Source organism: Strix aluco, chromosome 3 (assembly GCF_031877795.1).
Source record: "Strix aluco isolate bStrAlu1 chromosome 3, bStrAlu1.hap1, whole genome shotgun sequence".
NCBI classification, from domain to species: Eukaryota; Metazoa; Chordata; class Aves; order Strigiformes; family Strigidae; genus Strix; species Strix aluco.
Window position 1 is genome coordinate 74,322,807 of NC_133933.1, and position 14,079 is coordinate 74,336,885.

The 14,079-nt window shown below is 36.6% G+C and overlaps 1 protein-coding gene and 1 long non-coding RNA gene across 7 annotated transcripts in view; one reads left to right on the top strand and one right to left on the bottom strand.

Annotated features, from left to right (window-relative positions):
- TRDN (triadin) overlaps positions 1–14,079 on the top strand; it is a 244,571-nt gene that overhangs the window by 84,342 nt on the left and 146,150 nt on the right. For all 6 annotated transcript variants that reach the window (XM_074819208.1, XM_074819204.1, XM_074819207.1 and 3 more), the window contains 3 exons: positions 2,441–2,500; positions 3,871–4,065; positions 8,913–8,972. In XM_074819208.1, the coding sequence (XP_074675309.1) occupies positions 2,441–2,500; positions 3,871–4,065; positions 8,913–8,972 (315 nt within the window). The remainder of the gene's footprint in view (positions 1–2,440; positions 2,501–3,870; positions 4,066–8,912; positions 8,973–14,079) is intronic.
- LOC141921127 (uncharacterized) lies at positions 2,477–13,453 on the bottom strand. The gene is made up of 2 exons (XR_012622560.1): positions 10,811–13,453; positions 2,477–3,403 (listed from the first exon to the last, which is right to left on the bottom strand). It is a non-coding gene; the product is annotated as an uncharacterized LOC141921127 (long non-coding RNA).

Below are 14,079 nucleotides of genomic sequence, written 5' to 3' on the forward strand. Positions count from 1 at the left end.
CTAGTCTATGCACCATGTTTTTGGGTGCTCTCACTTTTGCTTGAGCAGGTCTTGATCAGCCCCTGGGTGAGGTCTTGCTCAGCATATATTTTTTGCTTAGTTCTCTTGTTTTGATGCTCAGAGGTAATTATGAATCATTCTCATGCAGCTAAAGAAATAAGCCTATGACTATTATATTTGCATTCCTTGATGTCCTTTCCTCCACAATGGGATTCAGTAATTTGCCTGTAAAGGAAGCTTTCTCTTGTGTATCAATTTTCAGTCTGGTATAGACCTAATACAAGAGTGTTTACTTTCTCCCAGTCTGGGTCTTCCATCACATCCAAAAATAGATTTTCATTTTCTTGTCTTTATTTTTTTGCAATAACATTTTCATTTCACTACATGATTTGTACTGTCCTCCATGGGAGAAGGGGCCTTGGTTAAGATTTACATATCTGCTAATTATCGTATATATTCTGAAGCAATATGGTGTATGAGAGGTGATTTTCAGTATTCTTTTGACTGATTAATTCCATCTTTAGCCATGATTTGGATAGGGGGATTTAAAAATTCAATCAACTTGCCCTGTTATGCTGTTGTTTAAAGACAAACATTTATTATTGCTTGACATTTGAATGTTTTTACTCTGAGGTTGTCTGGGTTTTTTTACATGCATTGCTTTTTGGAAGCCAGATATTTCTATACTGAAGTTGAGTTTCAACCTTTGCCTCTTCTTACTTTTACCCAGTTAACTCTTGAAAAAAATACTATGCAATGTATCTTAATATCAGTCTGGTATGGCATTCAGATTAATCTCATGATAATGGGATGCATAAATTAATTAGTTTTAATTTGAATCTGTTCATACAATATAGATTCAAATGTACAAATCAGTCTTTATTGGACTCGACCTTACTCTAAGGAGAAATGTAAAACAGAAAGTAGGAGTGAAGAAAACATGGAATGAAGATTTATAACTTTAAAAGACTTTGAAAGGTAGCCATTGTCCAGTCTCTCTTTTAAAGGGATATTTGGTCATTTTTTTACTTTCAGTGTATAACTGTAGGATTTTTTTTAATAAAGTGAAATCACATTGAAGTAATCCAGAGAAAATAAATGCCCACGGTGTCTTTGTAGATTTGAAAAGCAAATAACTTCCAAGAGTCACTGAGATATTGCTAATGAGCAGCCAGCCTGTTCACCCATTTATCTTCTGCTAGCTAACCAAATAATCACTTAGAGCCTTAATGTGTTTAATAGCAGCCATGACTCCAGTCACTGGCTGGAAAATTTTAGGAAGGATTTGGCCACTTTGTAGCTAGGGACGTTTGTTGCTGCAGTGTAACATATAGACATGCCACCCTCTTTTGAATAGTTTCCATGGCATGTGAGTCCCTGTGGGTGGACTCAGTGCACTAGGACACTCGTTGCCTTCAGCACTTCCTAAGGCACATTTCTGCCGACAGTGTGCTGATCTAGCCATTGCCAGGCTCACCTCCCTTTTGTCTGGGGTCTGCTGTAAACCGAATTAGCTACCAGCAGTGCTGAGGGGCCATTTCAACCAGTTGCAGTCCCTAAGAAATGAGGATGCTCAGGTCCAGGCCAACAGCAGGCGTACTGAAAATTGAGTGGCTAGCAGGTTTTCTCTATGCTCAATAAAAAGAGTATTTTTTCAGCCCCTGTTAAAGGCTCCAGAAAGCTTCAGTGATATGAATGTTATTGAAACACATCATCTGAAAAACAGCTATCTTAAAAAAAGAAAAACAAACCTAAATATCAATCATGACTCATAGAGGCAGCAATTCCAGTCTGGAATTCAGTTAGAGAGGATGTTACTATTATGTAGTTATCACTTGAAAGAAGTGTAATTAACTCTCAAGGCTGTTTTGTTCCAGCAATGTGTCTGGATGGCAAGCAAGAAAGGAAAGATAGAAGTCTCCGCATAAAATTTTGACAGCCTTTCTGGGACATAGCAGTGTGTGTTTACACAGTGTATCCTGTGCAGACATGAACTCACTCAAGCTGGGCTCTGAAGTGAGCACCAGGCTTGTGGCTGTGTTTGTATGACAGCAAGCCCAAGTTAAGAAAAACACCTCTCTGTAAGATGAATGTAGCTGCATGGCTTCCTGTTGGCTGTAGCACAAGACCAAGCCTGTGTCTGCTCAGAGCTTGAGCTGAGCAGGTTTGTGTCATCTGGAATATTCATTATAAATATTCCCTACAAATCTTAAGATCTGTGTGACTGACTCCTCTTCTGGTTAGGTGAGTTTCAATAGGTATCTTGAAGCTTTTTACCCCAGTGTGTGAACTTGGGAAAAAGAAGTAAGAATTTTGCAAACTGTAAAAACAGGAATCATGAAGAAATGTGAAACTTCCAGGGATGATGTTTTGCTTTAACAATATTTTCTCATTCTTTGTGAGCTTTTTTCCTCTAATATACAATTGTACTCATTTCTAGTAATTCAAAAAGACAAGCCCGAAAGACACGAAAAAGCTGAAAAGAAACCTCCTCCCAAAGGTAATTATTTATTTATACTGCATTTTAACCCTAATTTACATTAAAATTCATAAACTTTATATTATTGGAGCAGAGAATATAATCTGTATGAAAAATCATCTACATGACACTGTAATGAAATTAATATATAATTCAAATTAAAATGTCTCTAGAACATTCAAGGGTTAGTTCTATGCATGATCCCTTTTAAAACATGTTGAAATTTCAAAGATTAAAATTAAAGGTAGGAACCACCATTTCCCTGAAAAAGAAGTAGGCCTATCTGTAAGTGATTTGACATATGCATTTTCACTCTAACTAGGTAAGGAAATTCTTTCTTCACTAGCCAGCAATACTTGGTCATGCCATGACTTTATTTAGAAGTAGGAATGTCCTTATATAAATATCTGTATTCTGTTTTATAATAGGTAGAACTATTCAGTTTACATATTGATAAAATCACTTTAGTCAGCCCTGTGGTTTAATGGAAATAGAAACCTAGAGCTTTAGAGGAGACACAGATTTTGTAGCATAAAACTTTGCCTCAAGGATGGAGACAGAGCTATGACGAAAACATGTGATGTGTGAACATCACATGAAACAGATTAGTTTAAACCATATTCAGTGGCATTTTAAACTAGTGTTAGATTTTCCACTGAAGTGAACTAGAAACACACATATTGTCAGCATCCATGTCTCAGATGAGAAAAAGCTGCTGATACATACGAGCAGAAGGAATATTCTTGGTCTCACCAACCTCTGTGTAGCTTCAGCCACTGATATTTACAATTTGGTAATTCTCCTTGGAAACCACCTCACTCTGCTGCAGGGCGCATCATGAATTGGCCTGTTTCAGACTAGTCTTTCATCCTGGGAATCGGTATAGAGAGAGACTCAAGAACTCAAGACTTCTTGTGCAGATACCTAGAATCAGTGCATAAAAGGGACCTTTACAAATAGCCACACTTTAAACCAATTACTTTTAGAACTTACAACAGAGTTTAGCTCCGATGTCTGAAGTCTGGAGTTACTCAGATTTAGCCTGGAAGTACCTTTCATATTTGTTTCCTTAATGACCAACATTTGTCTCCCTAGTTTATATCATAAAAGCTAACATATTGTCATTAGAAGCATTTAATATTGTTTGCCATAGCTTACTATATTTAGTATCAGTCAAATACTTGGTACAGGCCTGAAGGCAAAACATGCTTGCATCTCATATATACTTCTAATTCTGTCTGGGTTTGGGGGGGGATTATAGTTTTCATCAGATCTGAGCAAGGTGTTAATAATGAGAAATACCCACTAGTAATAGCACAAGATAAAATAAATGGTATTATTATTTTGTGGGGAAAGAATGACACTGAAAGTTTTTTCTTTATTACCTGCAGAGGAGAAGAAAGTAAAGAGCACTAAAGTGGAAATAAAAGTTAAAAAGGAAGTGAAGGATGGAAAAGGAGAAGCAAAGACGACTGAGAAGGTCAAGCAGACAGAGACGAAAACAACAGAGGTTGGGCTAATAAAGGCCAAACCAAAAGTTAAGGAGGAGAAAGCTCTTCAGACTGTAACTAAATCGGAAAAGAAAGGTAAACAAAATGAGGAGGAAACAGATGAAGATCTTAAAAAGCTAGTAGAGAAGAAGCAGAGAGAATGGAATTAAAGCTGGCAAGGACCAAAGTCCACCCATGAAAAACAAAAGTGCAGTACAAATAAATTCTAGATGAATCTCACAGTGCTAGGAGTAGACTATCGAGAACAAAATAAGTTTAATCTTAATAACTAGAATATTCCAACTGTTTGGCATGGCTAAAGATTCATTTTAGTTTAAACCCTTCTTTGCCAAGGACCAATCTCTTCAGATAGGCTTGAGTCTTCATGGATTTGCTCGGTAGCATCTTACGTGGTGTATTGCTAGCAGAGTTATTTTGGAAAATATAGACTATCCAATGAACTGTTGGGAATTTTGTTTTGTTTCTACATCTGCATATGTCTTCTGTAACAATAAGGAAATTAGCAGCAGAGGAAAGGGAATGTAATAATTTGTTTTACATCAGATTATATGAGGCATTGTCATGTTGTCAGGTATTGTATGGCACAGCGATATACCTACCTCATAATTTGATGTGAACAGCTTCCAAATTTCTCCTAAAAAGGAAATAAATGCCATTACCCTGTTGAAAGGAAGAAATTAAGTGATAAAATAAAGAATCAACATGGATCAACACCAAATGGAGGTGTTAACTATATGCTCCTCTTTGTCAGAGCCAGCCTGTGTTCTTCCACTCCCAAGTTGCACTGACTTGTTCCCTGATTTCCCTGTGTCTCTTCCATGAAGTTAGGTATGATTTTGTATGAATGAAGGTGGCAGGACCTGACTCTCTGTACGAACTGCCATGCTGCAGGCACAGGATTATTTTGACATTAATAGAGGCAGCTCAGCATTGCGTGGCATACCTATTTGATCCTTTCAGCTGATAACCACAGATAAATCATTTTGCCTGAGCACCAAAGCAGCCATTCCTGCCTAGATATCTGAATATGCCTGGGCAGTTTCTCTCAGAATTTCATAACCATCAGCTCTGGTCACCTTAGGAGTTGCCTAAATTACACCTTTCTAGAAATATGAAATATTTTGAGACGTAGCTCCCTTTCTGACATGCATAGTGTGCTGAACTAGTATTTTTTAACATTATTTGTATTCTAGTTAATTTTGGTTTTTACTTGAAATATTGGAGCCTTTGAGGCATAAAATCAAAGCAGCATCTTTCATGCTGATTGCAGTGACCAAGGAGAAAGTTCAGCAAATTGTTGAGCTCCTCTTGGGAGGTGCAAATCTCGTTCAGTTTTTCTTTGCTCTTACAGAGTTTCAGTGCACAGTGGGATCCACTCTGTACTGTTCAGGATAAGGCTCTTAAAAAGCAATGGTAAGCAGATGAGACACTTTACTCCCTGACAGCAAAATATTTTAAGTAAGGGTCAAAGATTACAGAGAGCAATAGAGAGTGGTAATGGTTTTTTGTCTGTTGGTTTGGTTTTTGTGAGATTTTTCCCCTCCTTTAGCTGATATATATTATCAAGATGATCCATCTTAACATCAAACATTAACAGATGACTTTGTAAGTCTACTTTAGAGTGTGACCCCAGTGACTGTGCACTGAACCCTGGCAGGTGAAAGTGGGAATGAGCAGCTGGAGTGGAGGAAGGAAGGAGCCTCTTCAACTGCCCTTATCACTGGAATTAGGGCTACACACATTCAGTGAAAGCTGCCTTTTCTACTTTCATCCTTCCTTTTTCCACCATAAGCCGCTGCTGCCCAGCTGGATACTCTCAGAAAATTCAATTCTATATTTCAGTCCCACTGTGACTCAAGGTGAACATAATTTTGAAGTCAATGTGGTTTTGCCAAGATTTCCTGTTCCTTCAATCCTTACTTTTTCTTGCTCAAGGGAGTGGTTCTGCCAGCTTTTCTGCAACAATGTAAAAAATATAACAGTAATCACAGAAGAGTTGTTAAGATTTCCATGCTGTTGCATCATTCCTTACTCAAGTTAAAATTAAACAAGATAGGTCATCTTCCAGGGTAAATTACGTAAGGTCCAATGACAGCATATCTATGACTGTTTTTATCAATAGGAATCTAGTCCCCAAATTTGACATGATTTATTAGTACTCAGATGAATATTTGTGCCACTATTACAGAGATATAAGGTAAAAACTATAGTGTGAAATTCTCTGTTTAACAAGAGAGTTTAAATTAAAATGAATTTTTAGCCATGAAGAGACATTTAGAAAATCATATTCATTTAAAATTCCTTGGGTTTCAATCTTTGCTGATCAGCAGAATTTCCATGAACTTCAATGGGATGTTGTAGTGTACCTTATTATTTCATAGACAGTAGAAATGTTATTTTTGTTATTCAGAGTTTAACATTCTGCCTTCAATTTTTTTTATAAACCCTGATTTTCCGGGGCTGAGTTGCTAAAGACATCCTATGAGGAGAAGATTAATACAAAATCTTTCTTCTCAGGTACAATTAAGATTAAGGTTTTGTAGAAAAAAGTTTATTCATATCACATTTCCACCCAAAAACAAACAAACAAAAGCACCAAAACAAACAAAAAAACAAACAAAACCCTCAACTCAAACACCCACAGTCTATTTTAATCCTGGTCTATATTACTGCATTTAAATAATTATTTTAATAATTAATAATTGGATTATTTTAATATCAATGAAATTATGTGATCTGATTGGATATAATAATTGACAATTAATAATTGGATTGTTTTAATATCAATGAAATGGTGTGAGCTGCTAGGCCCTCAGGCTATGTCTATGTTATAACCTAAGTAGAACCAGCACAGGCTTCTTCTCTGTTCTGTGTTGTCCAGACAGCTTATGTCCCCTGACATAGTTCTGTCCCATGCAATCTACCAGCCCTTTGTACAATGCCTCAAAATGGTCCCAATGGTCCCCAAATGGTTCCCAATGGGTAGCATGGATGGGGGCAGCTTGTTTTGGCAAAAGAGGGGTAAGGAAAATGCAGCTCTGTGGGCAAGAGCTTTGCCCTGTTATTTGCTTTCTGGGCTTAAAGAATAGACGTTGGTCCATTTTATTTATTAATGTTCACTGAGGACATATTTGCAAGTCCATTGAAGTCAGTGCAAACACTTTGCTGACTTCAGTGGCTTTAGATGGGCTTACTGAGAGTACAAATTTGTACACATGTTCTCACACATACGCTGCTACTTTTTTCAGAAAATTAGCACATAGACTTAGAGCACATATTGCAGCCAAATTCTTTAGATTCCTTAAGGGTGGAATCCAAATCTGCAGCCAGCCAGAATGATAAACTTGAATTCCTAAATATGAAAGTAGAAACTGTTATGAATAGTCATTAAAGGTTTTAAAAGCAGTGTTTATAGCCACAGTTTTGTATACATCCTGAAAGGTTTCCCCCATTGTAGAAATTCTGATTAGTGTTACCCTCACCATCTCAGTAACAGGAAATAGCTGCATGGACTCCTATTGATTAGTAGAAACAATTGGATATTTGCTGAGCTTGTAAACCCTTTCCTAATTTCTGCAACTACATAGGAAATCATGACTTGAAAGTTGCAGTTCTCCACCCAAGAACTTCTATGACAGTCAACATAACAGAGCAGCAATCACATAAATGCCTCAGCATCAACTAATACTGTTGCTCCAGTGAACTATGTAAGAAAGCAAATAATACAATCAGTGTTATATACTTGGGAATGTCATTTTGCATTTAAATATGAGTTATGCCATTTTTAAAATTTTAAGTATTCCAAAGTCAGCATAATTTTATTTTGAAGTTGGCAAAGTGTCTTTGTAGGTGAGTAGGAGATGTAACAGGAGATGGAAAGAGGAAAAGATGTAACTTCTGTAGCCTAGGAACTGGGCTAGAACAGTCTAGGACAGACGGATGAATATGTTTAACTCAAGGAGATTTGGGAACTAACTTAGCTAACCAGAGTTGGCATTTAGTCATCAACATTAATTTTCAAAGTCAATGTCCCTTAGAGTCCAGTGGGGCAACATGTTTTTTTCTGGCCAACTGGAGAATCCAGCAATAATGTTGTGATTCTTTTACACTCAGTACAACTGGTAAATTTTCTTCATCATTCTTACTGCTAGAAATTTTTATTAAGGTCTTCAACTCTGCTTATGTATAGGAGAAATCAATAGACAGTCAACATTTCTGAAATCAGTTTCATTTAGATTCAGAAGCCTTAATTTCTGAGTAGCATAATTTTTATATATATATCCAAATGTAATATATACATACATATATATATTTGTAAAGATTAGTGTTTGGAAAATAATTCTGTAGCAAAATGATAAAATTTGGGGGAAAATCTCATTGCTACAGGAGTGTAAGTACACAGAGTTCTCTTTATATTCCCATTCACTAAATGTACATATTGATTATACTGTTAAAACAATATTAACAAAATACTGTGATATAAAACTTTATTGAATTTTTGTATAACCTGGCTGTGACTATTTGAAATGGATCTTCAAGGAGAAGAAAAAGTCTTTGGGACCTGTGTCCAGGCAGCAGTTTGCACGGTACTTGTGTGTGGGGTCAGGATCTCTGCCAAAACCAAGGCTGTGCACTGCTGACCTGCGTCACAGACTGCACCCTGGCCCCCCAGAAGAGTTGGTAGCGCTGAGGCACTGGTAGCTCTGAAGTTCTTGGCTGGGAGGCTTGAATTAGATCTGGACAATAAATTGTCTCTTTTTGAACATGTGAATTGAAGGCCAGGAAAAAAATCCCAAACATATAAGTAAGACTATCCTTGAAATGTGTCTTTGCACTGCCAAGTTTTATCTTCACTGTTAAATAGAAACAACATTTCAAATTTACTTTCTTCATTACTCTTTTTTTTCCTTTTGCTCTGTTAGATCAATATGCATTCTGTCGCTATGTGATTGACATGTTTGCGCAAGGGGATTTTTACCCAGGTACTTTCCTACATCACTGAACTCTGTTCTAATATTCTTCTGTTTCCCTGAGAGTTTCTGCTCCTTTATGTATTAAAAGTGTGGTTTGTATTGTTGAAAGGTCTCACAAGTGCAACAAAGAGTGTGCAAATAGTTTTAATAAAGCATAAGAGCTAATGGCTGTATTATTAAAGCTTTTAATTTTTGTCTGCAATGCATGAAATAAAATTAAGGTAATGTTAAAAGTAGAGTTAATTTAAGGTTATAGAAATTGGTGAAACTGTCCATGCTTTTTTTGGCTGAGATGCAAGAGGAAGGAGCTTATTGTTAATAGCTTATTGGGGTTTTTTTCCCTACAAATAGCAAGCTTTAACCCCAGAATGTTTCAAAAATAGAACTGCCATTGTTGGTTTTAGTATATAAAATATCTTAGCTGATCCATCACTTCTGTGTTTTATCTTCTCTCTTCCCACATCTCCATGCTCATCAATTCTAACACAGACACTTAATTCTTAGCCAAAAAAAGAAGCTAGAGCTACTGATGATGACTGAGCATCATCTCATAATATTAAATCAATCTACCCTGACCTTATTTAATCTACACTCTTCCTCCTGAAATCCAGTGCGAGAGGACATAATCCTAGGAATGATAAGCAATTATATTTATGAAAAGAGTCAAGTATAGAGTATTTAAGAACACATTAAGCCTTACAAGCTTTGTTTAGTCTGTTATTTTCCCAAGAAGCTCTCTACTGGTACTTCTCTGAATTGGATGTGTTTTCTAATCTCTGCGTTGTGGCCTACGTCCTCTCTTGACATGCACAGGTCTAGTCAGAGCTGGGAAGTCCTAAGGACATAACTGAGAAACAGAGGCTCTCAAAATGGGGAGAGAGAGGACATAAGAAAATGAACAAGCTTGGAATTTTGGAGGGAGAGGGTTTGTATGGCCTGATCTCAGTGGGTGACATGGAGAGATAGGGGGTTCCATTAAAAGGGAGTAAAGTATTATATCACCTCTAGATTTGTAAAGACAGCCAGTTATAAACAGAGGGACTGGTCTAGATCAGAGTGGGGAAAAGGTTAGCAAAACCTTCCACAGACCTTCAGTTATGCTTTGATTTTAAAAATAACCTCCTGTACCAGATGTAATGCACCCAGTTTCTGGCTTTACACAGCTGTACCATTAATAAATCACAACACAAAGACTTCCATGGAGATCTTCAAGATCTCTCTTATAGTTGTCCTGACATTTACAAGCAGCTTTGACACATGTCAGAGCCTTTTTTTCCAGATGATTCCCTGGGCTGATTGACACTCTCCTAAAGCAGAGCAGATGTGCTGTGGGAAGGGAGTCTTGCTTTTCAGTTTTGACCTTTCCAGCTATGAGGAAGCTGGGAAGACCATGAAAGGGAGAAGGGAGATAGAGAGGGAAGTCTATAGTCACTTGAATTTCAGAAGATAAAAGACATGACTGACTGCTCTTGCCTCCCAATGTTTGCCTTGTGTCATTTCAGTGTGTTATGACAGAGTTGTACTAAGAAACCACAGGTTAAACAGCTGAAAAATGTGTAATGGTCATTGGGTGGTCAGCTGGCCTTACAGGAGAACAGCTAGGGCGACAGCCTGAGACCCCAGAAAGTGGAAGCAAGTCATAAAACAGTTTAAATCATCTGATTTGTAGGTGAAAAGGATGAGGACAGTCCCTTAACTTAGGGTATGCAAAAGTCCACCTGTGGCTCCATCTGTAAAGCAACTATTTGACTTGCTAAATCATTTGTCAACATCTGAAGTTAAATGCTGTGAATGATCGTTGTGATGGAGCCTGATACATTTTTGTGGGAGGTAAAATAAAACATTACCTTCAAAACAAGCTTTAGTCAACCCACAAGATGTGAAAGACAATTCTGAAACATCCAGACCATGTCTCTGAAAAACAAGATAAAGGCCAGGTATGACCATCTCTGTGCTCTTTATAGAAATCATTGAGGAGAGTGTCACCAAACACTGCTCAGTTAGTGTTTGTTACTGCCCATCATCTCAGGCAACATGTTCATTTCACACTGACCTTTGTGAACTGGAATATTACTGTAATTCATTTTCTTGAAAAGGTAAATGTGGGGAAAACACCAGCACACTAAGTCCCTTTAATAACCATAATATCAAATTAGCTTCAAAATCTGCTATATTTTATCCTTTTATCAGTTTATGTATTTCATTGTAAATTACACTGTCCAAACAAAGAGATCCGAGTGCAATTCAGCTAAGGAATTTAATTACAGTCACCCTGACACTGCTATACTTTCAAACCAGGAATCATTGCCATGAATCCCAATATTGGAATTTGTGATGGAGAAAAACCACATTTTTCTCATAGAAAATTCCTTCACATAAGTATATTGGTTTTTTGCAGGATTGTTTACACCAAATATAAATTTCTGTCTTCTTGACTTTAGAAGAGCAGTGTCCCACTCATTAGATTCCTTAGGCACAATATATGTATTTATAATATCATAACAACAATACCACTGAGTATTTATTCTTTGGTAGTATTTTTGGAATTATTTGTATTATTCATATTCATATTTGGAATTATTTGTATTATTCATATTAATTACTGGCAACATTAGATTATTTTAGGCTTATATAAATGTTATGCAAGAATTTATAGCAAAGTATATCATTTAAGATTACATTTTATAGTGATCAAATAATTAAAAGTAAAACTCAGGTCCTTAGATTTCACTCATTAGATACACTTTTCAAAATATATCAATATATTTTGACAGTCACCTGAACAATCTGTTGGAGGTCAGTTAATGCTCTTGTGTTGATTTTAACAAATGAGACTGAAATTTTGTTCATTTACTCAAAGTTTTGTCATGTTACTGTAGTGTTAGCTTTAAAAAATGAGTAAAATATATGTAAACTGTACACAGTGAATTCATAGGAAGCCATAGAAGGGAGAATTCTTGCTAAGCTGCTTCATGAAGCATTAGCCGGTTATTTTGTTTCTCTCCCCAGCATTTGTCCCTGAAACAGACTGGTTTCATGCAGATCCTCCTGTAAATAGCAATAATTACATCCATATCAATTAACTTCCAAGGCTTCTATTTTACTTTTTATAAAAGAAAAGTATTTGATATTCTCAACCCTTTACAATAGATATCAGTGGAGTTTTAGCCATAAGCTCAGATAGGTTTTGTTAAACCAGGAGTCCATCTCATGAATATTATGACTGCAACAGTGACCTACCCTGGATTCTACTGAGGCGTTTATAGATAGCCCTTTTGAGCTCTACTGTATACAGTATAAAAAATTGCTTCCTGATTTTATCAGATGAAGTATGGAACTTGAGAATATTTTTTACTTTCTGTCTAACACGCATGTGATAAGTGACAATCTCTCTGAGGGACTGCTGAACCACCTTTCCTCCAAAGGCTAGATTTTCTGATCTTATTTATCCTTGGACTACAGTTTCTCAGCCAAGTAGAGGCAGTACTGTCCCAGCATTAACAAACCACTCAGTCCAAATTGTTTTGTACTCCTTTTGGCTGCTTGTAAATGAAGAATTAATATATACTTCTTCCAGGGTTAATTTTCCAAGTTTTACTTCTAAAACTTTAAAACCTAAAGAGGAAAGCTTGTTTTTTAGGAGATGCTGAGACACATTGGTTCTGACTGGAACCTCTATTCTGGCACTGGTATTTCTGACAGGCATTGGTATTTCTGAGGTCCAAGATAGCCTTTCTGATACAGAAGGCCACTGACTTTCTGTTGTCTAGTTTCATGGATATAGTCTATTCCATGTATTTGAGAACTTATTTGATATGTCTGAATTTTGTTCTGGTTCATATTTCTAGTGTTCTTACTGATATTTTTATATTTATTGGTAGGAGAAAAGGTTCTATTTTAGTAGAAACCTTTAATTTGATTTTCATAACTATTTTTTTGCCCTTAAAGAACTTGAAATCCTTATCCATGTGGATGGATTTTAGGGACAGTATTTGGTCACTCTTTTAGTATGTGGCACATACATCTCTAAGTTAGCTGCATCTGCTCTACTTTATTCCCCCTGTGTCATACTCCTGTTTTACCACTCCTCCCCTGCTCTCCCTGCAACATTTGCCAGCTTGCTTTACACTTACATTTGCTGAACTACTCTGGCAGATCAAGGAGTTGTTCCAATGAAATACTTTTTTTAATTTGCATCTACCTTAAATGGATTCTTGCGTATCTGTCTTTTTGCATGCCCACTTCAGCATGTGGTTGTGCATGCTGTGTACTGGTGAATTAAGAGTGATAAGGATCTCTTGGGTATTTGGTCATAACATGGCACCCTTGTTTCCCACAGGCATACTGTATATTTATGGTCAGATTTTGTGTTCATTTTACTGTGTTAAGGAACTTGCATTTCACAGCGCACTGAACTTACTACTGGATGATATTTACGGTTACCTAATTGACACAAAGACAGTGGTAGACCAGATGTGATATTACTGTCAGTTTAGCCTATCTAAGATCTTTGCACTGAAGCACCCAATAACCCTTTGGAGCTTGTACCACTACATGACTGTTTCCAATAAAAACTAGACTGCACAGGAATGCAACTATACTATTTCCTTTCATCAATTCACCCTCATACGTTTACTGTGTATTTCCATGCCACGGTCTAAAAGCCAAAGTGATGTAGACAATTTTACTAATCTTACACTGTTGAAAAAATATTTACCTTGGAGAAATTAATCAGGATTTCTGGCACATTTACATGGCAAGAGTGTATCCTATAGAGTAAAACCATCATTCCACCTTCTCATTGAAAAATCATTGAATCCTCACCCTTTGCACATATGCTCATGAAAAAAAAAAAAAAAAAAAAAAAAAAGTATAAGAGGCAGTTAAGAAATTTTGAGCAAATTGTGGTGATAGTCCCTAGGGAACTGCTTGGTCCTGGAAAGAAGTAGCAGACTGAATGTCCTTCATGTCTACAACGGTCTTCCAAGGCTTGTCTCTTCTCTTATATTGTCAGGAGGTATTCAGTCAAAGAATAAGGATCATTGTTATTACACAATGTGTCAAGAGAATTCCAAGACATTGTCAGTATGATACAAAAAAAAAAAAAAAAAAAACC